This window comes from Cyanistes caeruleus, chromosome 7 (genome assembly GCF_971803275.1).
Source record: "Cyanistes caeruleus chromosome 7, bCyaCae1.hap1.1, whole genome shotgun sequence".
Classification (NCBI taxonomy): Eukaryota; Metazoa; Chordata; class Aves; order Passeriformes; family Paridae; genus Cyanistes; species Cyanistes caeruleus.
The window spans coordinates 25,817,640-25,841,228 of NC_141707.1; the positions used below are offsets into that span (position 1 = coordinate 25,817,640).

At 57.7% G+C, this 23,589-nt stretch overlaps 3 protein-coding genes and 1 long non-coding RNA gene across 13 annotated transcripts; 2 read left to right on the plus strand and 2 right to left on the minus strand.

The window, feature by feature from the left end:
• The first annotated feature begins 39 nt into the window (after positions 1 to 39).
• Positions 40 to 10,177, plus strand: ATG9A (autophagy related 9A). Its single transcript, XM_086896952.1, has 14 exons — positions 40 to 222; positions 446 to 489; positions 1,776 to 1,840; positions 2,130 to 2,291; positions 2,385 to 2,526; positions 3,462 to 4,210; positions 4,526 to 4,679; positions 4,900 to 5,079; positions 5,878 to 6,123; positions 6,414 to 6,634; positions 7,041 to 7,158; positions 7,330 to 7,552; positions 7,695 to 7,837; positions 7,938 to 10,177. Exons 1-14 carry the CDS (start codon positions 120 to 122, stop codon positions 7,941 to 7,943), a joined length of 2,556 nt encoding a protein of 851 aa, XP_086753078.1. The 5' UTR covers positions 40 to 119; the 3' UTR covers positions 7,944 to 10,177.
• LOC147652256 (uncharacterized) lies at positions 5,408 to 5,947 on the minus strand. The gene is made up of 2 exons (XR_015289021.1): positions 5,861 to 5,947; positions 5,408 to 5,713 (listed from the first exon to the last, which is right to left on the minus strand). It is a non-coding gene; the product is annotated as an uncharacterized LOC147652256 (long non-coding RNA).
• Positions 10,178 to 10,624: 447 nt separating the features above from the next.
• Positions 10,625 to 17,269, plus strand: ABCB6 (ATP binding cassette subfamily B member 6 (LAN blood group)). 3 transcript variants are annotated; one of them, XR_015289022.1, is made up of 20 exons: positions 10,625 to 10,708; positions 11,339 to 11,870; positions 12,395 to 12,532; positions 12,825 to 13,014; positions 13,205 to 13,297; positions 13,557 to 13,749; positions 13,836 to 13,957; positions 14,039 to 14,148; positions 14,216 to 14,281; positions 14,418 to 14,543; positions 14,632 to 14,708; positions 14,813 to 14,876; positions 14,973 to 15,058; positions 15,160 to 15,217; positions 15,383 to 15,487; positions 15,882 to 16,056; positions 16,340 to 16,452; positions 16,528 to 16,706; positions 16,800 to 16,868; positions 16,958 to 17,269. XR_015289022.1 is itself a non-coding variant. In XM_086896953.1 (20 exons), exons 2-20 carry the CDS (start codon positions 11,355 to 11,357, stop codon positions 17,082 to 17,084), a joined length of 2,523 nt encoding a protein of 840 aa, XP_086753079.1. In that variant the 5' UTR covers positions 10,625 to 10,708; positions 11,339 to 11,354; the 3' UTR covers positions 17,085 to 17,269. The 3 variants fall into 3 exon arrangements, 2 of the variants coding, with proteins under 2 accessions (XP_086753079.1, XP_086753080.1); XM_086896953.1 differs by having other exon boundaries at positions 16,528 to 16,622; XM_086896954.1 differs by having other exon boundaries at positions 10,702 to 11,116; positions 16,528 to 16,622.
• On the minus strand, positions 14,115 to 23,453 carry ZFAND2B (zinc finger AN1-type containing 2B). 8 transcript variants are annotated; one of them, XM_086896961.1, is made up of 9 exons: positions 23,283 to 23,407; positions 22,432 to 22,526; positions 21,872 to 22,003; positions 21,065 to 21,216; positions 20,508 to 20,615; positions 20,269 to 20,338; positions 19,658 to 19,734; positions 18,970 to 19,048; positions 14,115 to 14,343 (listed from the first exon to the last, which is right to left on the minus strand). In XM_086896961.1, the coding sequence occupies exons 1-9, from the start codon at positions 23,335 to 23,337 to the stop codon at positions 14,293 to 14,295; spliced, it is 819 nt and encodes a 272-aa protein (XP_086753087.1). In that variant the 5' UTR covers positions 23,338 to 23,407; the 3' UTR covers positions 14,115 to 14,292. The 8 variants fall into 8 exon arrangements, with proteins under 8 accessions (XP_086753087.1, XP_086753086.1, XP_086753092.1 ...); XM_086896960.1 differs by having other exon boundaries at positions 18,970 to 19,051; XM_086896966.1 differs by lacking the exon at positions 23,283 to 23,407 and adding an exon at positions 22,648 to 22,721 and having other exon boundaries at positions 18,970 to 19,051.
• Between the last annotated feature and the right edge of the window lie 136 nt (positions 23,454 to 23,589).

The window sequence follows — 23,589 nt, forward strand, 5'->3', positions numbered from 1 at the left end:
CATTGGCCGCCCGTGTCCCACCCCCCGCTCGCCATTGGGCGCCGTGCCCGCCAGTCGCCGGCGGGGCCGAGCGGGCCGGGCCGGGCCGCGCCGGGCCGGTGGCGGCGCGGGGCCCCGCCATGGCCCACTTCGAGACGCAGTACCAGCGCCTGGAGAGCTCCTCCACCGAGTCTCCCCCCGGCGGCGGCGACCTGCTCGTCCACGTCCCCGAGGGCGCCAAGTGTGAGCGATGGCACCGGGGGCTGGGGCCTGGCCGGCGGCGGGGTGCGGAAGAGGCCGGGGCGCAGGGGAGAGGCTGGACACCAAGGGGAGCGGGTGGCGGCTGCGGGGCTGGCCTGGGACCTCGGGTGCCAGGGGCAGCGGCGGAAGGGGTGGGTCGTGCTGGTCACAACACCAAGGGTGGGTGTGCTGAGGGTCCCTCACTCTGTGCTGCTTCTTCCTTCAGCTCCGTGGCATCACATCGAGAACCTCGACCTTTTCTTCTCTCGCATATCCTTTTGCAGGGCGAGGGTCAGCCCCTCCTCCCGGCTCTAAGTACAGGGAAAACATGGAGCTTCGTGTAACTCGGAGCTTGGCCAGCGTCAGCTCATTCCTGTAGGACACTAGACAGCTCCTGATGGGCTGACAGGACCCCCGCACTTTGGGATGCTGTCATTTGACACAGGCTCGTACAGGTGCTTCTAGGAATTCTTGGGCAAGTGACGATGGTACTGTTGTAGTTACAGTTAATGTGTTATATTCTTAACAGGATTTTATTGCTAGTGTGGCATTTACAATCAGAGTAGCACAGGATTTCTGTAGGAATAATCAGTGTAGTACAATTTATAAGTAGCAGAGAACAGAATTTTACAGTATCTCTTAGTCTGTGGTTTCTGACCATCTGGACTCTTTACAGATCTGGTCATATCTTAATATATGGTTTGCTGTATCAATATAATGTTCATAATATAGACTCAAAAATCACATAAAAGAATTTTAGTCATTCACTTAGCCCTCAGAGGAAGCAGATGACCATGGGTGTACCCCTGGCTACAGAGGGGTTCTGGGTCTCACTATCCACCAGCAGCTGTGATACAAGTTCCCACTTAGGATTTGTAACTCCTTGATTTTGTGGATAGTGCTCTGGGTGTTGCTAATACTTCCCTCTTCTGTGACAGGGTCATCACCTCTGTTGGGTTGGCCAGGTGCCTGGGACTTTCAAGGACAGCATGAAAGAGAGTAATCAGCCTGGTGCCAAGGAATCTTGGGGCTCGTAGGAAGGGAAAGCAGAAACCCATTTGATTTATCTACTTGGTTCACAGGACCTTCAGCGCCTGATAACTGGGAAAGGGTGACCCCCTCGGTGACAGAGAAGGGTTGCTTGCCTTATAAAATGGTGTTAGCTAACCTGGCCACATTGCTGGGGTCAGGAGCAGGTGCCAGGTGCCACTAAATGCATTTTTGTCTGTCTCTGTCTTGTCCTGCCCTGCCCCATCCACCATTGTGCAGCCTGAGTGCAGGCTGAGTTTCTGCTCTGTGCTGAACAGACCCCCACTATGGGTGTTGAGTGCAGGAAGAAAGGAGCATGAACAAAGCCAAGTCCTTCTACCCTAGCTGTGCTTTACCTGGGGAGAGTGTGTTTTCGTGGGGAACCAACTTGCTGGTGAGAGAGATTTTCTCTTGGTGGTGAAGGGAGACTTTGGCTGAGGAGCTGTGGGATACCAGTGGAACAGAAGGCTGTTTGTCCTTCATCAGAGAGCAGTCTCCATGCTGTTTTCCTTGACTGTAGCTTTCACGTCTATAACCTGCATCAGAAGAATGGCTTCACTTGCATGCTTATTGGAGAGATCTTTGAGCTCATGTAAGTGCAGGTTCCACTCTCTTGTGGCTGTGACAGCTGCTGAGGAACAGCCACAGGCACTTGCCAAGCTGTGTAGGTGGAAGGGCTCCTTTCATAATTGTCCTGTCTCCCCTTCATCAGGGTTTTCCATGCCCCAGACCTGCATTTCACTTTGAGGAGCCATTGCCTGTGAGCTTCCCTGCTGCCATGGCTGTGGGATTGCATCTACATGACATGTGACCCTGGCTGCTTCATGTTCTGTGGTGGAGCAGAAGGGTGATTCCCTCACAACACTTCTCTTTTTTCACAGGCAGTTCATCTTTGTGGTGGCATTCACCACCTTCCTTATCAGCTGTGTTGATTATGACATCCTCTTTGCCAACAAAGCATTAAATCACAGCCAGCATCCCAGCGAGCCCATTAAGGTGACTCTGCCTGATGCCTTCCTGCCTCCAAATGTCTGCAGTGCAAGGTAGGGGCATGTGAGCAACTTCTCTTGTTTTCTTAAGTACTCAGAGCTCCTGTCTGGGCCTGTATCCCACTACTTGCCTCTTCTTGCTTGCAGAATCCAGGCAAACAGCTTCCTCATCTGCATCCTGGTGATAGCTGGGGTTTTCTGGATTCACCGACTCGTCAAATTTATCTACAACATTTGCTGCTACTGGGAGATTCACTCTTTCTACATCAATGCCCTGAGGATCCCCATGGTAAGTCGCTGAGCCAGGGGCTGCATGCAGGGCTGCTGAGGGTCGTGGGAGGCATTTGCTGGGTGGTTGCAAGTTGCCTTCACGCCTCTCCTCTTCTCAGTCAGACTGAACGCTCTTCCCTCTGCTCCATAAGCACATGATCTCCTTTCAGCCTCTTCTCCAGCAGCCAGTTTATTCCATGTTAACCCTTCTCTGCCCAGTCTGCCTCTCTGCCTGCTGGCACATGCCTCTGCCATATGCCACACAATATGTGTACTCTCCAGCAGTGGCTTCTTCTGTGATGCCTTCCACAAAGAAGGCATAAGCAAGGATATCCTCGTAACTCCCTGGGGTGTGGACAACCTCAGCTTCCTTGTTTACTTGGGAGGCTTGGAGCTACTTAGTTGTGAAGGTCACATAGGAGATCAGTGTGTCACAGATGGGGTTTGAGGCTTGCATATACATCCTAGTCCAGAGTCCTCACTCTGATGAACAATATGAAAAGGCATGTGTGCATCCTTTGGAGGGATAAAGTGTCTTGAGAAGGGTGGGGTGAGCTGAAAGGCTTGGTTTGCCCCCACTTTTTCCATGGGCTCCCTCTGGGACACTGCTTAACTCCCATCATGTTTGTTTCTCCCTGCTGACTCCAAATGGCAGCTCTGGGAGGACCCATAGAAGCCTGGATCTGTGTTTATGCCTCCAAGGAAGCTGGTGCCTGAATGGCTGGTAAACAGTCATCTGTGCTAATCTAGGGGCTAAAGGGCACTGAGGCGAGGCATGGGGTTTGCCTGCTGCAGGCTGAAGTGGTGCCAGGAGGTTCCTCGTGTCCTGGTGTTGCATGCACTTTGTCAACACCCCGAAGTTTGTGCTGGGACCTGCTACTTCAATGGGCTCAGCCTGGCTTCCTGTGCCTGGATACTTCTTGCTCCTAATCTTGCTGCTTGTCCACCTTCCAGGCCACCCTGCCCTACTACACGTGGCAGGAGGTGCAGGCCCGCATTGTGCAGATCCAGAAGGAGCACCAGATCTGCATCCACAAGAAGGAGCTGACAGAGCTGGACATCTATCACCGCATCCTCCGCTTCAAGAACTACATGGTGGCCATGGTGAACAAGTCACTGCTGCCCATCCGCTTCCGCCTGCCCCTGCTGGGAGACACCGTCTTCTACACGCGTGGGCTCAAGTACAACTTCGAGCTCATCTTCTTCTGGGGTCCCGGCTCCCTGTTTGAGAACGAGTGGAGCCTGAAGGCTGAATACAAGCGGGCTGGGAACCGCCTGGAACTAGCTGAGAAGCTCAGCACTCGCATCCTCTGGATTGGCATTGCTAACTTCCTCCTCTGCCCGCTTATCCTCATCTGGCAGATCCTCTATGCTTTCTTCAGCTACACAGAGATCCTGAAGCGGGAGCCGGGCAGCCTGGGTGCCCGCTGCTGGTCTCTCTATGGCCGCTGTTACCTCCGTCACTTCAATGAGCTGGATCATGAACTGCACTCACGCCTCAGCAAGGGGTACAAGCCAGCTTCCAAGTACATGAACTGCTTTATCTCCCCGCTTCTCACCATCGTGGCCAAGAACGTGGCCTTCTTTGCTGGCTCCATCCTGGCTGTGCTCATCGCTCTCACCATCTATGATGAGGACGTGCTTGCGGTCGAGCACGTCCTGACCACGGTCACCCTGCTCGGGGTGGGCATCACGGTGTGCAGGTGAGGTGGGTCTGTGCTGCCCCCGTGCTCCTGGCAGCGCTGTAGGGAGCAGTGGGGCTGGCAGCAATCCATGTAAAGGTGCTCTTTGCTTGCAAATGGATGTGAATCAGGGGCATGGCTGGGGAGAGGCAGCACCAGGCTGGAGAAAGGGGGTAGTAGTGATCGTGGCTGTAGTGGTTGTATGGTATGAGGGTTGGTCTGGTTGGAAGGTTACAGGTGGAGCTGTGATATGGGCCAGTCACCCTGCCCTCCCAAGGTGACATCTCCCAGGAACCGAGGTGTAATGCTGTGATGTTTCCCTGTCCTATCCTGCAGGTCTTTCATCCCTGACCAGCACTTGGTGTTTTGCCCGGAGCAGCTGCTGCGAGTCATCCTGGCACATATCCACTACATGCCTGACCACTGGCAGGGCAACGCCCACCGCTACGAGACCAGGGACGAATTTGCCCAGCTCTTCCAGTACAAAGCGGTGAGCTTGGCTTAACTTTGGGGCCGGGGACTTGCCCCCATCCCTGCAGGAGGGAGAAGGTGCTGGAGGGCTCAACAGCTCCTGGACTCGTAGAGGAACAAGGCAGCATCCTCAGAGATACTCTACCCCAGAAGATAGAGGGCTACCTGTGGGGTCTGTTTTGGGATTGTGGGCTTTTTGACCCTCAAGTTTGTGCTGAACCCATCATCTCTGTGCTCAGGTCTTCATCCTGGAAGAGCTCCTGAGTCCCATCATTACCCCCTTGATCCTCATCATCTGCCTGCGGCCCAAGTCCTTGGACATTGTTGACTTCTTCCGTAACTTCACCGTGGAGGTGGTGGGTGTGGGTGACACCTGCTCCTTTGCCCAGATGGACGTGCGCCAGCACGGCCACCCTGCGGTAGGTCCTGGGCTAACCACCAGCATGTCTGGTCCTTTAAACCCATGAGAGACCCAAACTCACCACTCCTGGCAGCCCACAGCCCAGCCACTCACCTCTTGGTAGGGTGTCTGGGTTTGGCAACACAGGTCACCAGCTCCAGAAGGCTCTTGTGGCCCAGCTGTGATTATTGACCAGATCCTTCAGGAATCAGGCTGTGTCATTTCTTTGATGTCATAGCCTGTTTTCATAGCCAAGGGTTCTGTGTCCTCAGGAGAGTGGAATGGGAACATTCAGAAAGCATGAGCACTAAGAAACTGATGTGTTTGTGCTCAGGAGAGAAGCAGTCTAGAGGAAATGGGAATTATTTTCTATTATGCAAAATCTACGATGGAGAGAAAAGGGGTCTATCTGTTTTGTGTGCCTGGGAATTTAGATCAGTTGTCTAGGGAAAGACTTCCTAGTGACACAGTCATGAATTAGGAAGGAAGTGAACTCATTGTGGCAGGAAGCTTTTAAGAAGTATCATTTGTTGACTGTAATTTTTCCTGTCTGTGTGACTGTTCCCAGCTCCCCAGTTCCTTTGTAGCAATTCATATTCTGGGATGGAGGTGGAACACAATGTGCTTGTTGTTTCTTCTCCAGGCTGAGATAGCTGAAAGAGAGTGGGGACTTTTGGGGTAGCATCTGCTACATAGGGAGCCATGGCCTTGCATGGGCTGCGTGCTGCATGCTTTTCCCAGACTGATTGCAGGATTCCCAGGGCTGGCAGGGTTGTAAGGCAGATCCTGTCTCTCATTACCTGTCTGTTGTCCACAGTGGATGTCAGCAGGAAAGACGGAGGCCTCCATTTACCAGCAGGCCGAGGATGGCAAGACGGAGCTATCCCTCATGCACTTTGCCATCACCAACCCCAAGTGGCAGCCACCCCGTGAGAGCACAGCCTTCATCGGCTTCCTGAAGGAGCGGGTGCACCGGGACAGCAGCGTGGCACTGGCTCAGCAGGCTGTGCTCCCTGAAAACGCCCTCTTCAGCTCCATCCAGTCCCTGCAGTCGGAGTCAGAGGTGCCCAGGCTCAGGGCATATGTGGGTTGTTCTTGGGGTGCTTGCTACACGATGGCAAATTCATCTTCAGGCCCTCTGGGTAATTTTGCCCTTGCCTGGGATGTATCTGGGGATGAAAATGTGGTAGATCAGCATTATCTGGGACATTTCTGGGTTTTAGAGAAGGTAACAGGCTATCCTAGAGCCCTGTGAGGTGGGAGAGGGGCCAAAATAGCCCAGATCTGTGTGTCTGGTGGGATCAAGTCCTCCAACTCTGCACAGGACAGTGATTCTCTCTTTCAACTCTGCAGCCTCACAGCCTGATTGCCAATGTGATAGCGGGCTCCTCAGCACTGGGCTTCCACATGAGCCGGGAAGGACAAGCTTCCCGCCATCTCTCAGAAGTGGCCTCGGCTCTGCGTTCCTTCTCTCCACTCCAGTCTACCCAGCAGCCTTCCAGTGGCTTCCAGGCATCAGGAAGGGATGGAGAGGGAGCTCAGCCTCGTGGCGCCAATGCCATGACAGCCTCTGGGTAAGCTGCTGGCTAGAGAAAGGCAGCCAGACACCTTGGACATTCCTATAGCCTTTGCCCAAATGCCATCCTGTTGTGCTAGACACATGGTGGCATTTATCTGCAGCCTGGACAGCAAAGGACATTCTTAAGCAGAGTTAGACTCAGGTCTAGGTGCCAGGTGCTAAGGCTGGCCCCAAAGGAAAGCCTAAGGCCCTATTGTTCTCCTGTAGGTACCACAGTGGTGAGAGACCCCTGTGTAGGGAAGAGGCAGCGCCATAGCAGGGCTCGTGTATTTTGTGAGATGCAGCAGAGGGCATCTTCATACCCAGTTCAGGAGCAGATCTCTGTGAGCCTGACGTTAGAGAGGGGATGGGCAGTGTGGGGGCACTTGGGCAGCAAACACTACTGGTGTGTTCCATGGCAGTGCTGATGCAAGGACCGTGAGCTCGGGGAGCAGCGCCTGGGAGGGTCAGCTGCAGAGCATGATCCTGTCGGAGTACGCCTCAACTGAGATGAGTCTTCATGCACTCTACATGCACGAGGTGAGCAACCCAGAGCTGGGCTGGCCAGAGGGCCATGGAGCAAGGCAGCAGGACTGGGCTGCCCTGTCCATTGTGAGGAGAACACCAGGGTGTGTGCAGTGCCGCGGAGAGGGTGTGTTCGGGCATCTGGTTTCTCCCACACAGCTGAGTCACTCATGTTTTGGCCTGCAGTTGCACAAGCAGCATGCGCAGCTGGAGCCTGAGCGGCACACTTGGCACCGACGAGAGAGCGACGAGAGTGGGGAGAGTGCCCACGAGGAGCTGGACACCCAGCGGGGTGGCCCCGTCCCCATTCCCCGCTCTGCCAGCTACCCCTTCTCCTCACCGCGGCAGCCTGCCGAGGAGACGGCCACGCTGCAGACTGGTTTCCAGCGGCGATATGGTGGCATCACAGGTACGGGAGCCAGGGCAGAGGTCTGAGTTCAGGTCAGAGCTCTGTAACTGATACCCTTTATGGACTGGCACGAGCAGCCTGCCTGCTGCTAGACACTGGCAGTCCCCCAAGTAGCTAATCTAACTTCTTGCCTCTCTTGCAGACCCAGGCACGGTGCACAGAGCCCCATCACATTTCTCCCGCCTTCCTCTGGGAGGCTGGGCCGAGGACGGGCAGTCAGCGAGGCACCCAGAGCCCGTGCCAGAGGAGAGCTCCGAGGACGAGCTTCCACCACAGATCCACAAGGTAAGGGTGATGGCTGTGGCTGAGAGGGGCAAGGTGTATTCTGATGCCAGGTGCTGGCAGCTGGTCCCAGTAGGTGCCACATTCTCTCTCTGCCTTGCAGGTATAGCCTGGTAGACTGGGGAATCTCATGGGGCTTGCAGATTGGGAGCCACCTGGACAGCAGGATGTGGCATCGGCTTGATTCTTCTCCTGCCCTGAGTGGACATTTTGTTGCCATCAATTATCAAAGAGACAAAGCTGCCAGGCCAGCATCTTTGCTGTGGCACCTTGTGTCCAGCCATGTGTCAACACCACTCTGACTTGTGGGGTGAATGCGTGTGTGAGTACATACCTGTGTTTGTGTTCACATCTGTGTCGTCCATGTTGGAGGATCTCTGCAGAGGCTGTGGAAGCTGACGTGATGGGACTAGCAGTGAGGAGCTGCTGGTGGACTGGTTTGGAGGTGGCAGCAGCAGCTGCTCTTCAAAGGGATCTGAGATGGCATCAGCTTCATCCAGATGTGCGCCCGAAGCTGGGACCTGCCACCAAAATGAGGGCAGGAGTTGTTGAGGGTGGTCTAGCTCAGCCTGTAGCACCACACTGCCCTGCCTGCAGCCCTGAGAAGGTGCCTAGGACCATGTTCGTCCTCCCAGAGAGGACCAGTGTTGTGCCTCTCAGCCCAGAGCAGGATAACAGTGGGGCAGTCTCACACCCCTCTGTCCCAGCACCCTGCAGAGGGATGGGGCCTGGTGGCTACTGCTGGTATGAGTACAGATAGAAAACAGAGCTGGTGGGAACAGCTCTCCTTCGATCCAGGGATGCTGCAGCTCTTCCCTGACTCATGACAGCTGGCCCATTCTCTGCATGCAAGAAAGGGTCATTGGAGTGACACCACTGTGCCGGGGCAGCAGCATCCTCCCCATGTATGTCAGCCATGGGATGTGGGCTACTAGTGGGCCCTCCTGCAGTGCCAAAGAGACCCCAGTGTGGAGCAGCCCCGCATCTTCCAGGAGTGCTCACAGGCCCCTCAGAGCCCAGCCTGAAGGACTTGTGCTCTGTGTGTTGGTTCCTTTTCTCCAGGCACAAAAAAGGCCTTTTTCCCCATGTCCAGGTGCTGTTCTACTGGGTCTGTCCTGATGCAGCTGTTCCTGTGGAACTGGGCCTTTCCTTTTCCCCGGCAAATGCTTTGGTTCATCTCAAATCTTGCCCAGAGGTTCCCAGCTCCTTCTTTCCCCTGAAACCTTCCTTTTGCTTACAGCATGGTTTCAGCTGCTGTGAAGACCATATACCATGCAGCTCTCTCATGCCTGGCAGAGCAAGGAGGGGGAATCCTGACCCCAGGAAGGAGAGGCACACCTCAGCCCAGGTTTGGGATGGTGGTGGGGAATCAGGGTCCCAGCTGTACAGTGTGGCCCCAGACAAGACCTTCCCACCATCCTTCTGTTTTCCCTCTTTGCAGCTTCTGGGCAATTGCATCCCAGCTAACTCCTGCCCACGATTTACTTTCTATTCCCCTTGCCTCTGGCAGGGGCTGCTTGCTTTTGCCACGCCCTCTGCGAGAACTGCACATCCTGGTCTGCTGTCTCTGGAGTCCAGGGCCATCCCTCTTCTCCTGCCAGAGTTATTGCCCTCTGCCTTTGGGCCTGGGACAGCTCTAAGCCACTGCTGCCAGCACTTCTGCACCCAGGTAGCTGGGGCATGAGCAGGGCCAGGGGGCTTGCACAGGGACAGGCAGGTAGCAGGCTCTTTGTTGCCTCAGGGAGGGCTGGGCAGGGCTGGAGCTATGACTGCCCTGGGGTCTGTATGAGATCAGAGTGTTCTAAAGCAGAACTCAGGGTGGAGATCAGCTCTTCAGTGCTGGGGTCAGGACTCTGTGGACCCTGCTGGGGTCCTTCCATGGAAAAGTGGCTGCAACCGCTCCACAGCAGCTTCAGCTTGGGGCTGTCACAGCTTGGTGAAAGAAAGCAGAAAGCAAATCTCCCAAGAACCCAGATTTTCCAGTGGCTTCTCTTGATGCTCAGGCTGCTGCCTCCCCTCTCTGGGCCTGTGGGGCACGGTGTCTGGACTTGGTAATGGCGTTGCTGCTGGTCTGTACAGCTGAACAGCTGGAGGCAGTGCCCTGGGGCAGGGGTAAACTCTGGATCTTTCCCCGGGTTGGCAGGAGGGAGAGGCCAGGCATAGCAGGCCCAAGTCTTTGCCGCATGTTTTGCTTGTGTCGTGTCCCATGTGCATGGCGAGCCACTCTTCCTCATCTCCTCCTGAGATGTGCGGGCACGGGGGTCCCTGGGGAGTGCGCTATCGTACCCCCGTGCCCTCGCTGTACAGCTGTATAGCCGTCTAATAAAGATGGGGTGTATCATCCCTGCCTGTGTCCGAGTCTCCCTTCGCTCTGTGGTACCGTGTAGCCCACCTGGGCCCGGCCTGCGATGGCAGCAGAAGGCTGGGAGGAGCCTGCCGGCTGCTCCGGCGGCACTGGGAGCTGCCAGGAGCGCGTTCGGAGCCGCGGACGAGGCAGCGGCTATATTTATCCCCGTGAGGACAGTGCCCCGTCCTGCCTGACCTCTGGCGGGAGGCCCCGCGGGGCTCCAGGGGCTATCGCGGCCCCGCAGGGCCGGGCTGCCGGCGCCGATAAGCGACAGCCACCGGCCCCTCCCCATCCCCGGCGCTGCGGGGGAGGCCCGTGCCGCCCGGGGCTGGGCACCGGGGCCCGGGGAAGGGACACACGGCGGGCTCGCAGAGCCGGTGCCGGGAAGGCGGGCGGGCAGGAGCCGGCGGTGCCGGCGCGGGGCGGGGAGCGGGGCGGGGCGGGGCGGAACGGCGCTGGGGCCCGGCTGGCGGCGGCGGACGGCGGCGCGGGGCCCGCAGCGAGCCGAGGCCGGCGGCCCGGGGCAGGTGAGCGGGCGCGGCGGGGCCGACACGGCGGCCGGGCCGATACGGCGGCGACGGGGCTGCGGCCGCCTGTCCCGGGCCCGAGCGGCGCTGGCACCGCCCGGGCACTCACCCGGCGCGGCCTCTGCCTTGCCCTCCGCGAGTGTTTCCTCGACGTGCCCCTGTCTTTGCCCTTGCCTCTCCTCTGCACGGCCCCGCGGTTCCCGAGCATCCTCCGCATCCCCGCCCGCCCCCCCCCCACCCGCGCTCTCGCCGCTGCATCACTCCCGTTGCTCCCTCCCACTTGAGACCGGTCCCAGCTTCATTCTGCCTTCCTATCCCTGCGGCTCCCGCTGTTCTCATGTCCGAGGACATCCTCCGGAGCTCTGGGGAGCCCGGTCTAATCGTGCTCCCGTCCAGGGCACACAGCAGGTGTGGTGCCCGTGGCCATCCCCATGCAAAGCTGGCCCTGCTTGCCTGCACCGCTGTGTGTGCTGCATGCAGTGTGTCTGGTGTGTCCGTGTCCAGCCGTTCTTGCCCCTGACCTATGAGGGCCCTTGCTGCTTGGCCATGCCATCCCACTGTGAGTCCCTCTGTGCAGCCTGTACCGCAGCCCATCCTGAAACCTTGCCTCGGGCTCTCTTCTCTCCACAGCTGGTGATCTGCCAGGATGGCCGTACTGGGGGGCTACTGTGAGGGCAACAACTCCATCACCCAGGCCTGGGTCCAGCAGGGCTTCCAGCCCTGCTTCTTCTTCACGCTGGTGCCATCCGTGCTGCTGAGCGTCTGCCTGTTGCTGGGCGCCCTGCAGTATGCCTGCTACGCCCGCTTCAGCCGTGCCATGGAGCCCAAGTACATTCCCCGCTCTCGCCTCTACCGTGGCCAGGTCCTGCTGTCCCTGTTCCTGGCCCTGCAGCCCTTTGGTGGGCTGCTGTGGCAAGGAGTGGGGCTGAGACAGCTCTATGGGTATATGCTGCTGCATGCCTGCCTCTGGGCCCTCAGCTGGGGCTGTGCCATTGCCCTTCTGCAGCTGGAGCATACCCGGGTGCTGGCCCATGACCGAACACGGGGCCATGGCACTGTCCTCCTCCTTTTTTGGGCACTGGCCTTTGCTGCTGAGAACCTGACCCTGGTGTGCTGGAGGAGCCCTCTGTGGTGGTGGGCACTGGAGGACACCAACCAGAAGGTGAGCTGGGGGGCTGTGGCCAGGGAAAGGGGACGAGACACTTTTGGGGGTGGGAGGGACTGCAGCATCATGGTGTAGGGATGGATAATGCATATCATGACCTGCCATGCCCAGGTGTGTGTTTGCACCCACACCTCTGCCAGATATTTCAGTCCCAAGCCCAGATATCACACATCTCTCCATGCCACCACCCAGTTCAGGTTGTGCTTCTACCCGCCCAGACCCAGGTGCAGAATTAGGGGTGTTTCCCTGCTTCCCACAGCCCTTTGCCCTCATGTACCTCTTAGGGTAGGTTCACCTTGCGCCAGAGGGCATGGAGCCAAATGAGGCGGGGAGGAAGGAGGTCTGGGTGCTGCCTGAGATGCTGTGCTCAACAAGCTCCCACTGAGCTGCATGGGGTGTCCCCTGGCACACTGCACCCCATCCCCATGCTCTGTTCATTATCTCTCTCAGATCATAACCATCCCATGCTCAGGGTTGTGCTGAGGGCCACCTGAGATGCTGAATTCTCACTCTCCATTCAGGTGCAGTTTGGCTTCTGGCTACTGCGTTACATCTGCACGTTCATGCTCTTCATCCTGGGCATGAAGGCCCCGGGGCTGCCCCGCAAGCCCTACATGCTGCTAATCAATGAGGAGGAGCGGGATGTGGAAAACAGCCAGGTGAGTCCGGGGACTGAAGCAATTTTAGGATATAGTCAGGAAGGAGCTGGGGATAAAGTGTAAATACAGCTGCCCTGGGATCAGTATCTTCGGGACATGTGGGACATGTGGAACAAGGTTTAGGGCTGCCCCAGGCTCCCTGCTTGTTGTCACTAGGATGCAGTCCTGTTCGGAGGATGGAATGGGCACTCTGGAGTGGGGCTGATTTTCTTGGGGTGTTGTCCAGGGCCACTGCCAGCTGGATTGGAGTGCGGGTGCCAGGACAATGACTCCTTGGTCTGTTCTCCCCCAGCCACTCCTGACTGATGCCAGCAGGAACACTTCCACCTGGAAGGATTTCCTGAGGAAGCTGCGGTTGCTGGTGCCATACATGTGGCCGAAGGGCAACCACCTGCTCCAGGGGCTGGTGCTGTTCTGCATGGCACTCATGGGGCTGGAGCGGGCCATCAATGTCTTCGTCCCCATCTACAACAAGAACATTGGTGAGGCACCTGGAGCTTGATGTGTGAGGCTTGCCACAGGTTCAAAAAGTGCTGAGCTGCAACTTGGAGGGCTGCAGGGGTTTAGCAGGAGTGGAGCCCAGGGGATCAGGGTCCAGCATTGGCTGGTTCCCACAGGCACCCTGGAATGCTCCTTGTCCCTCCATCCTGACCCTTGGCATGCTTCCCACAGTGAATGAACTGACAGCAGGCGCTCCCTGGCACACCCTGGCCTGGACTGTCTGTAGCTATGTGGGGCTGAAGTTCCTGCAAGGTGGAGGTGCAGGTAAGGACCATTGGGAAGGATGGGGCACTGACTGACTGAGAGATGATATCAGGCATATCATACCAGTGCTGGGCTGGCCAGGGAAGCCCATATGCTCCATCACTGATACCTTCCTGGAATCAGCAACCTGGGCTGGTCCCAGGTTAGGAAGAGTGAGTGGGCTTCATCCCAAATCCCCCTTTCCTAGCTGGACTTTTGGAAGTCTTCTGCATGCCCCAGCAGGGCTGATCTCGGTTAACCTTTCCATGTTGCCCTGCAGGCTCCACTGGCTTCGTGAGCAATCTGCGCACCTTCCTGTGGGTGTGGGTGCAGCAGTTCACCAACCGGCAGGTGCAGGTGCGGCTCTTTGCCCACCTGCACGGGCTGTCCCTGCGTTGGCACCTGGGGCGTCGCACTGGTGAGGTCCTGCGTAGCGTGGACCGGGGCACCAGCAGCATCAACAGCCTGCTCAGGTCAGAGTGTGCCCATGGGGGCTGGGGGTTGGCCAGGCAGCCCCACCGAGCTGGGCTGATGCCCCATCTCCCCTCCCACCCCCCAGCTACATCGTCTTCAGCATTGTCCCCACCATTGCGGATATTGTCATCAGCATAGTTTACTTCACCTCGGTCTTCAGCGCTTGGTTTGGCCTCATCATCTTCGTGTGTATGAGCCTGTATCTGAGTGAGTGGGGGGGTCAGGGTGCAGAGCTGCCAGGCTGTGGGGTGGCAGGAACCTTCCAATGCAGCTTCCTCCTGTCCACAGCTCTGACCATCTTCATCACTGAGTGGAGAACCAAATACCGCCGAGACATGAACACACGGGACAATGAGGCCAAGTCCCGGGCCGTGGACTCGCTCCTTAATTTTGAGACGGTACTGTAGGAGTTTGGGGGGGGCACTGAGGACTGCTTGGGTGCTGATACCAGCTCTGCTCCTGTAGGTGAAGTACTACAATGCAGAGACCTATGAGGTGAACCGATTCAACGATGCCATTGTCAAGTACCAGGTACGGGGTTCTCAGCACCATTGGGGGCACCAAAGGGAGAAGAAGCCAAACCTCACAGGCACCTGTGGGGATGATAGAGATCACCATGGGTCTGGTTTGGAGGCAGCAGTATCCCACAGAACTTTGTCTCTTCCAGGTCTCAGAGTGGAATGTCAGTGCCTCGCTAGGCCTCCTCAACCAGACCCAGAACCTGGTCATTAGCCTGGGGCTGCTGGCAGGGTCCCTGCTCTGTGCCTACTTTGTCACCGAAAACAAGCTGCAGGTAAGGCTGGTGTCAGCCTGTGCAGACCCCTGCTGGGGTGGGGCCCTGGCACTGATGTTTACAGACCCCTATACCCTGTTCCTTTCAGGTAGGGGATTTTGTCCTCTTTGGCACCTACATAATCCAGCTCTACACGCCACTCAACTGGTTTGGGACTTACTATAGGTAATGCTGGGAGCTGCAGAGGTGCCTGGTGTCCCCCTCTCTGTGGGTGACTAGGTCGATATGTGCTTCCCCAAACCTTTTTCTCTGGTCTTTGCCCTCTTCAGGATGATCCAGAACTCCTTTGTGGACATGGAAAACATGTTTGAACTCTTCCATGAGGAACAGGAGGTGGGTGCCACCTTTTCTGGACCTTGCTCCCTCACTTGGCCTGTGGTCCTGCCCTGGGGATAGGTTGACTCTGAGCCTGCGCCTCTACTTCGACAGGTGAAGGATGTGGTGAATGCCAGCGACCTGCGCTTGGATGCTGGGCAGATTGAGTTTGAGAACGTTCACTTCAGCTATGTGGATGGGTAAGTGGTACTGGGCACAGGGTGGGGCCTGCTATGGAACCTGGCACTGGGATGTGGGGCTATGGAGTGGCCCTGAGCTCCTCTCCATGTCCCTCTTCCAGGAAGGAAATCCTGCAGGACGTCTCCTTCTCTGTGATGCCTGGGCAGACCCTGGCACTGGTGAGAACAGGACTTTGAGTGTGAGTTCACTGTGGGAGGGAAGGATGGGAGTAGAGAGACTGGAAAATAAGAAGATGGGAAGGACAGCCCCCCAGCAGGACCAGCCCTTTCCTGTCCAGCCCCTGGGAATTTGCCATCTCCAAGTCCCTTTTCCTTTGTGTGCAGGTGGGACCTTCAGGCTCTGGAAAGAGCACCATCATCCGCCTGCTCTTCCGTTTCTATGATGTACGGGGTGGCTGTATCCGCATTGATGGGCAGGACATCTCCCAGGTGAGGGGGGACGGCCTCCAAGGGGGACACACCAGCTCATCTAGGCCTCACAGCACTGCTTAGTGCAGGCACCTACACTTCCCCAGGGCAGGGGTGAGCACACAGCCCTACAGCCCCTTTGCAGGCTGATGGCTATGCCAGAAGGGGCAGAATGGGGCGACTCCAGGACCCCAGGCTGAAATGCTGGGTACTGACCAGGGCTCCCTAGGAAGGACTAGGGCACTGTCAGGGCCCCCCACTGCAGAGTGGAGATTCAGCTGAGCCTGTGGTGCAGGGCAGCCCTACAGCACATAGCTTGCAAGGAATGGGGCTCATGGCTGAGGGTAGGATTGGGTTTTGGAGGAGTCTTTGCATTGGGTGTGGGTCTGCCTGAGCCCTCTCCCCTGCCTCCCAGGTGAAGCAGGATTCGCTGCGTGCTCACATTGGGGTGGTGCCTCAGGATACTGTGCTCTTCAACGACACCATCGCCAACAATATCCGCTATGGACGGATCCTGGCCACTGACCAGGAGGTACAGGAGGCAGCCCGGGCTGCTGACATCCACGACCGCATCCTTTCTTTTCCTGATGGTGAGACCCCTGCAGTTCCTGCCATCCCATGGTCCCCTAAGACCTTCTAGCTGCCTTCACAGGTATCCTTGGGTGACAACTCCCATGGGGACACCTGTATGACTCTGTGTCTTGCTTTGCCTTTCCCTGCTTTCTCTCCAGGACTAGATCAGCCCCTGGACAGGGACAAGCGGAGGCTCCACCATGTGGCTGTGTGGCCACAGTAAGGCCTCCCAGGGCAGCAGGTCCCCATCTCCATTTCAGAGGGCACCAGCACATCATGTTTCTGCTCTTGTGCCTGCAGGATACAACACCCAGGTGGGAGAGCGGGGGCTGAAGCTGAGTGGGGGTGAGAAGCAGCGCGTTGCCATCGCACGCACCATCCTGAAGGGTCCCCACATCATCCTGCTGGATGAGGTAACAGCAGTGGCCCCAGCCCAGCCTTACCCAGCCTACCTCTATCCCTTCCACATGTTGTGTCTCCCCTTGCAGGCCACATCTGCACTTGACACAGAGACTGAGAGGAACATCCAGGCTTCTCTGGCCAAGGTCTGCACCCACCGCACCACCATCGTTGTTGCACACAGGTAGGGACGACGGGAAGGGCTGATCTGGGAGGTGCTGGCCAGACCCTGCAAGAGGGGCACACAGACCTGCCCCCTGCTCAGGAGGTGAGAGCCCCTGGGACTGCATCTCCTGGCACCATGCAAACCCTTAGAACTCCCTCCCTGCCAAGTCAGGGTAACACCTGCTTTTTCCTGCAGGCTCTCCACTGTGGTAGGTGCAGACCAGATCCTGGTGCTTAAGGATGGGCACATTGTGGAACGAGGGAGGTGAGCACAAAGGGAGAGCTGGGGGAGGGCATCCCCTTCCTGGCTCTGGGGCCAGCTCAGGACCCTGCATCTCTCCACTCTCCTCACAGGCACGAGGAGCTGCTGCAGAAGGGTGGCGTGTATGCTGGCATGTGGCTGCAGCAGCAGACCGGCGACGAGGGCGAGAGCAAGGAGCACTGCACTGAGAAGCCCCAGGGCAGCAAAAAAGAGTCATGAACATGACCAGGAGTTCTGCTGTGACACTGACTTGGGTCCAGGCCCCCACACTGCCTGACAGCTTTTTGCTGCTTGCAGCAGGGGCCCCAGCTGCCCTAGAGGTGCAGGGGCTTGGTTGGACACTCCACTATATTTGTACATGTTTCTTTTGCTGTTGTGCAGTTTCTTAAACCAGGTCCTTCCCAGCTCCGTGCCTGTGTGCTTTGGGCAGGGTACGTGCCTCTTGGCAGGGCAGGCAGGGTTAGTGCCTGTGCCCTTGGGTCAAGCGGCAGCTCTGCCACAAGGCTGAGCTCCTTGGGCTGAGGTGAGCAAGGGGTTGAGCAGGTGGTCAGCACCTGCCCCATCCCCACACAAAGGGCTGAGCTTGGCAGGGAGCTGCACCCCAACAGTAATGGAAGAGCAGGGCAGCTGGTGTCCCCTCACCCCTGTGCGTCCCCCCCTCCAACCACCATTGACAGAGATGTGCCACTCTGGGCTGGACACCAAGTGACTGCTCCCTCAGGTACCTCTGTACCTTGTGCTATGCTTTTATTTTCTCTCAAGCAGCACTTTGACAAGTCTCAGCCTTCCCTGGACCCAGCCTGAACCCCCCTCCCTCAGCTGCTCAGAGCAGGACAGCCCAGTCCTGTGCAGAACCAGGCAGAGCCCTGCAGCCAAGATCCCCCCCACCCAACCAGGCTCTAAGTTCAGGGCTTTCTTTGTAAGGAAGGGTTCTGTGCTATTGCTATCCAGGAGGGGATCCCCAGCAACACAGCTAGAAGAAGGGAGGCATTCCTACCCCAGCAGCATTTAAACAGGGCCCTGTTTAAGCTTAGGGCAGCAGAGAGCAGCCAGCAGCAGGAAGGCAGCTGCAACCATCCCATGTGAGCGATGCTGGCATTCAAGTCACTGCCAAGGTTACTTACTATATTAAACCAGAAGGGAAATGCAGCTCCATTCAGTCTCAGAGGTTGTGCCCCAGCCGAGCAGGGTAAGGCCCAATGTGCTCTTGTGCATGCAAAGAGTAGGGAGGCACCGAGGGTGTGGGGAGCGGGGAAGGTGCTGCCTTCATGCTGCTGGGAGGCTGCACATTCATCCACGCCATGCCCAGGCAAGAGACCATCCCAGCCACATTTGCTCTTTGCTGAGGGGCTGGCACGGCCCTCCCCACAGCATGGAATCCAGCCCCCCTCTATAGAAGGCAGCTACATCCCAGCTGTATGTCTGAGCATGCAGAGATGTCCCCACACAGCTCTCTCCCACAGTCCCAGCAGTGTTGGGATGTGGCTGTGGCAACTGTGGGTAAGTGCAGACCCTGGGCTGCTGCTTGCTTTGGTCAGTGTGTACCCAGCCCTGTCCTGTACAGTCTTCACCTCCCCAGGAGCATCAGCAAATTGCTGCACTAATTTTATATAGGTACTAGGGCTGAAGTGCCAATGTATATTTGGTGGCTTACAGCTCCCAGAGAGATAAGCTGTCCTTGGCAAGGGGCTCTTGGTACCAGTGTCCAGGCCAGAACCCCACGGGATCCATATGGGAGGCCAGAGCCGCTCCTTGAGTCACAAGCAGGATCCTGTGTCTGCTGGCACACCCTGCCTCACCTGCCTATGACATGCTGCAGTTTGATGGCTTTGAACTGTGCGCCTGGAACAGAAAGAAGCACACAGTGAGCAAGGGCAAGCAGGCTTCTTCCTATCTCCTACAAGAGGGCACATCCAGTGCTCAAGTTCTCACATCAGTGTGCTCAGCAGTGATGCTGCCACTGCCCCAGGCTGAGCCACCCTCCTGGTGAAGAAACCCAGGCCAGACAGACCCCAGAGTAAGCAGAACCCAGGGAGGCCCCCACCCTCACACAGCTAGGCCAGGATCAACCCCACGACAGGGCAGAGCCCATAGCCAGCCTCACCTGCCGCTGCAACTGCTGGTACTCGGCTTCGCTCGCTGACAGTGCCTGGGCCAGTGCCAGATCCTCCTCCTCCTGTGTGCTGCTGGGACAGTGGTGCATTGTGTGCCTCAGCCTCCCTCAGGCTCATGGGCTGAGTGCTCAGAGCCCTTCTGGGTTACAGCATCTCACTGCAACCCCCCAGCCTGTCTTAGGATAGGGAGCAACTGAGGATAACTTTCAACAGGCATGGGGCTGGGGAGGGAGCAGAGCATCCAGCTGGGGCAAGCAGCCAGAAATCTGGGCCAAGGAGAGCCATGTTAAGTCCAGTCTGTAAGAGGGTGCTTTTAGCAGCACTGGGCACTGTGCCTGGGGACATGAGCTCCTGGGTGTCCTCCATGAACACCTCTACTCTACCTATCACGCTCCAGCCAAACTGACAAGTGGTCAGACAATGGTTTGCCCTACTCTGTGTGTCAGTCACTGTCCCCTATGAGCACCCCTAGGGCAGAGGGCTTGCTTGCTGAACAGAGTACCCTGTTGGCTCTGGACTCTTCCTTTTTTCCTCTGTCAGCCACAGAGAGGCATCACATGGAAACATGTGCTGAGAGGAATGTTACCCCAGAGCCACATGATGCTTCCCAGGCACCTTTCACACACACAGGATGAGTGTGCACCACACCACACCATACCATGTGTTTTGGGGCTGTACCTTGGTGGCTGTGCTGAGCTGCGTGCTGACTCTGCCAGGGACATCTCCAGAGCTCGCTGCAGTGCCTCTTCCTCGCTCTGAAAACAAAACACCTTGTCACCAGCTTGGCCATGGTCAGGGGCAGGAGGCAGCCCTGAAGCACATGTGGCAGGTAGAGTACTTCCTAGCCAAGCGTGGGCTTCTCTCTCCAGGAGGCCAGACACAGCCAAGGTGAAAAACTGGGGCTCTAGACAGACTGGCAGAGCTCTCCCCCTGCCCAAGGGGACACATCCCTGCTTGCAGGATCGCCTTGGCAGGATTATGCCAAGAATACCAGTGGAAAGCAACTTCCAGTATTGTCTTTGCTTGTACTACAGAAAGACAACACCCAAATAAATGGCTGGTGCACTTTGTCCCTTTGGGGAAAGCTAAACACCAAGCACAGCTGAGAGCTGTCATTCGCAGCCACCAGAGTAACCTCTGATTTCCCACAGAGCAATCAGGATCGGCCTGCCAGAGAAGGCACAGCTAGGAGCATAGTCACCTGCAGAGTGTGGGCTAAAAAGCATTTGTTTCAGTCATTTCCTAGGGGGCACAGAAACCATCCCAAATGCCCAGGCCAAGCCACTCACCAGCCCATTCTGCAGCATGACAGCTGGAGGGGAGGTGCTGCGAGTCTGCGACACAGCCGCTCTGCCTCCTCTGCAAGCAGAAGAAAAGCTGCGTTATTGTCAAGGCAGGGAGCCCTGGTACAACTATCAGTCCTGCTGAGGCACAAGACGAAAGGAGCTGTCACTCTGGTGCTCCACAGAGAACCAAACTAAGCCTGGTCATGCTCACCTCAGAATTACAAGTCAGGCAATCACCTTACCTGGCACAGGCTGGAGAAGAGGAGCTGTCTGCTGGCCAGGCAGCTCCGCTGCTTGATGCAGTGACTAATTTGGAGGAGGATGCCTGGGCTCTGGTAACTGCAGCATGCCTAAGACAGATAGGACACATGTGAGAAACTGTTTCACCATCATGAGCAATTCCTAGGCATTGAACACCTGGGGATATCAAGCTGGGTAAGCGAGACACCTCCCTGGCTCCTCTTGTTCCCATGTTGTGGCTGTTATTCCCAAGAGTTTCAAGTGCTGTTTCTCTCCCTGAAACCCTGTACCAGGACAGGCAGAAACCACTGGCTACAGAATAAGGGATTGGGGAAAGAAGCAAGAGCAAAGCAGTCAGCACTGACAGCTTTTGCTGCGGGAGAGACCGTGCATATCAGTGTGCTTGGTGCTGCAGGAGGACACCTCAGCACACAAGGCAGGGAGTGTGAGAATGCAGCAGCCCCAGACAATGGGTCAGGAGGAGCTGAGCTTCTTCCCTGTCAGCCATCTGGCAATCACAGCCCCACCCCTCCCAACCTATGTGTTCTCAGGTCCTCACCCTGCTTTGGAAAGGGGATGCCCTGCCCCACTGCAGTCATGGTCCAGGGGGTGCCGGTGCTTGAGGCAGTAATTCTTGTGGCACTGGTCACAGATCACCTTCATCATCTCCTTCTGCTTGCAGCCAGGCTTCAAACACTTGTTGGTGAAGATCTGAAACATGACACGGCAGTGGTGAAAAGGAGCACATGCTGAGGGGCTGGGGCTGTCCCTTCTCTCCATACCAGGCCCTGGGCACTGACCAGCCCTCCCCACCAGTGTATCTTCTGCAAGGCTCTGAAGTTTGCCTCTGAATACTTCCTTTATAATTTCTTTAGATAGATCATTAGTAATTCACTGATGCTTCAGTCTCCACAGAAAAGGGTTTCCACAACCACAGAATGCACAGCAGGAGAAAGAATGCCTTGCCCAGGAACTTCTGCCTTCCATGCCAGTGCAGTGGGGATAGCCCAGAGCACTCCAGGGCATGCTGCTGGGTTGGATTTTTGCAGGGCCAGCTCCTTGCAGCAATTTAATCTCCTGGAAAGATGGGGAAGCTAATTGCAGATTGCATTTTCCTAATAGCAGCATGTAGTTTCCCATCCTTATGTCCCAGGTGGCTGCCCAGCCCCACTCCATCACCACCTTGTTCCCAGACTGCCTCCACAAAGCCCTGCAGATGCGCACACTTCCAGCTCGCCAACCCTCTCTGCCATCAGCCTGTGCCAGAGATAGCACTGGGCAGGGCTGAATCTGTGCTGTTTTAATCCCATTCCCATTCCAGAGACCTGGAACCAGAGTTCACCTGGTAGAGCCATGGGGTACATACCTTGCGCTTGCGTTGTGCAGGGTCAGACTTGCAGTCACGGTCAATGTGCTCACCCACCACAATATCAGGCATCTCCTCCCGCCTCACAGGGACTGGGGTGTTGCAGAGGGGACATACTGGGACCTGCACATCCTACAGAGACAACAAAAGGGAGCTGGGAACAGATAGCTGGCCAACCTTGAGTGCTGCACAGTCATCTCTTTCCCTTTCAGGACCTGCCAACCATGGCTTCCACAGCTTCAGCTGCAGTTTGAGATCCTGCTCATGACCCCCCAGCCAGCTTGCACAGCAGGTGCAGAGGCACAGGCATAAACTCTGGGAAGTGGATATGGTACGGCTGGGAGATGCCCAAACCACTTCACCCAGTGGGAGAGGGAGGGCTGGATGTTTGTGGCATTGAGGTGTATATCCTGGCTTTCAGGTACATCTTCAGACTCAGTACACATCCCAAGGGGGACTGCTCAAGTGACCAAAGTCACCACAGATTATTATGACTGGTGGCTAAAAAAGCTCAGCAGCTCCATGCAGGAGAGTGGATGAGATCTGCTTTCTGCACTTACCTTCTTGTAGGCAGAGGTGCAATCGTGCTGGGCATAAGCAATGTGGTCGGTGCAGAAGATCTGCTCACAGGCATCACACTTCAGGGGAAGGAAGTCTAGGGGCAGGATACGGCACGGGCAGAGAGCATGGAGATCAGCATTGCCCACCCGCAGCTCGGGGGCCTCCCCGGCTTCCCGAAGGCACCACAGTGACCCACGCCAAAGCCAGGGCCGCACCTCTCATCCCCCAGCACGAAAACAAAAGGGTGGCTCCAGGTCCATAGCCACGTCTTCAGAAATACCATGGGCTCTCCCTCAAAACGTGCCGTCCCCGAGATCAGGAGTAGCACCCTGAATCACACCGAGCTCCCCGTAGGCTGCCAGCCTCAAACCGGTGGGAAGTGATGCTGCCACAGCCGCCACGGGCTTCGCCCACCGGGATAACCGGGATACGGACCGGCCCCAGCGGCCCCGCCGCGTGCGGCCTCCCCAGCCTACAGCCCGGAGCTCCGGCAGCGGGGGTGCCTGCCCGGGCCCTGCCCCGCTATCCCCGGGCAAGAGCCGCAGCCCACCCCGGTAGAGCCGTGCACCCGGACAGAGCCCCCGGCCGAGACCCGGTCTTCGGCACAGCCAGCCAGCCCCGCTCCAGCGTGGTGCCGGCGGGCAGCGGGAAGGACCAGGGACTTCTCCGCCAAGGGCAGCACGGGCGACACGGCCCGCCCTTCCAGCCCCGCTACCGAGCGGCCGCCCGGCGCCGCCCCGCCGCCTCCCCGCAGGCCGGGCTGCCCGGTCCGCACCGCCCAGGCCCAAGGCCGCGGCCCTCTCGCCGGCGTGCGAGCCGTGCCCACCCCCCGCGTCCCCCCGGCGCTCACCCAGCCGCTGGCAGGCGGACCAGGAGCAGTGCGCGCCCAGGTCCGGGAACTCCATGGCGGCACTGCCGCCACCGGCACCGGCGGCCCCGCCGCGCCCGCTTCCGGCGGGGCGTCACGGGGCGGGCGCAGCCACAGCCCCGCCCGCCGGGACTCACCCCGCCCCGCGGCTCCGGCCGGGCCCCCGCACCCCTCCCTCCGCACGTCCTTCCTTCGGGAGCGCCGCTGGGACCCCCGGGAACACCAGCTCCTGAGATCTACCCCCGCGCTGGGGGAAGGCTCAGGGCAAGGCGGAGTCCACGAGGGCCAG

Coding starts and splice junctions, on each gene's coding strand:
- ATG9A (XM_086896952.1), top strand. CDS start 120: ATGGCCCACTTCGAGACGCAGTACCAGCGCCTGGAGAGCTCCTCCACC. Junction 4,211..4,525: donor GTGGGCATCACGGTGTGCAG/GTGAGGTGGGTC, acceptor CCTATCCTGCAG/GTCTTTCATCCCTGACCAGC. Junction 6,124..6,413: donor CCCTGCAGTCGGAGTCAGAG/GTGCCCAGGCTC, acceptor TCAACTCTGCAG/CCTCACAGCCTGATTGCCAA.
- ABCB6 (XM_086896953.1), top strand. CDS start 11,355: ATGGCCGTACTGGGGGGCTACTGTGAGGGCAACAACTCCATCACCCAG. Junction 14,709..14,812: donor TGGTTTGGGACTTACTATAG/GTAATGCTGGGA, acceptor TGCCCTCTTCAG/GATGATCCAGAACTCCTTTG. Junction 15,059..15,159: donor CACTTCAGCTATGTGGATGG/GTAAGTGGTACT, acceptor TCCCTCTTCCAG/GAAGGAAATCCTGCAGGACG.
- ZFAND2B (XM_086896960.1), bottom strand. CDS start 23,337: ATGGAGTTCCCGGACCTGGGCGCGCACTGCTCCTGGTCCGCCTGCCAG. Junction 19,052..19,657: donor AGCTCAGCACAGCCACCAAG/GTACAGCCCCAA, acceptor CCACTGTCCCAG/CAGCACACAGGAGGAGGAGG. Junction 14,344..18,969: donor ACCAGCAGTTGCAGCGGCAG/GTGAGGCTGGCT, acceptor TCATCCCCACAG/GTGCCTGTGAGGTTTGGCTT.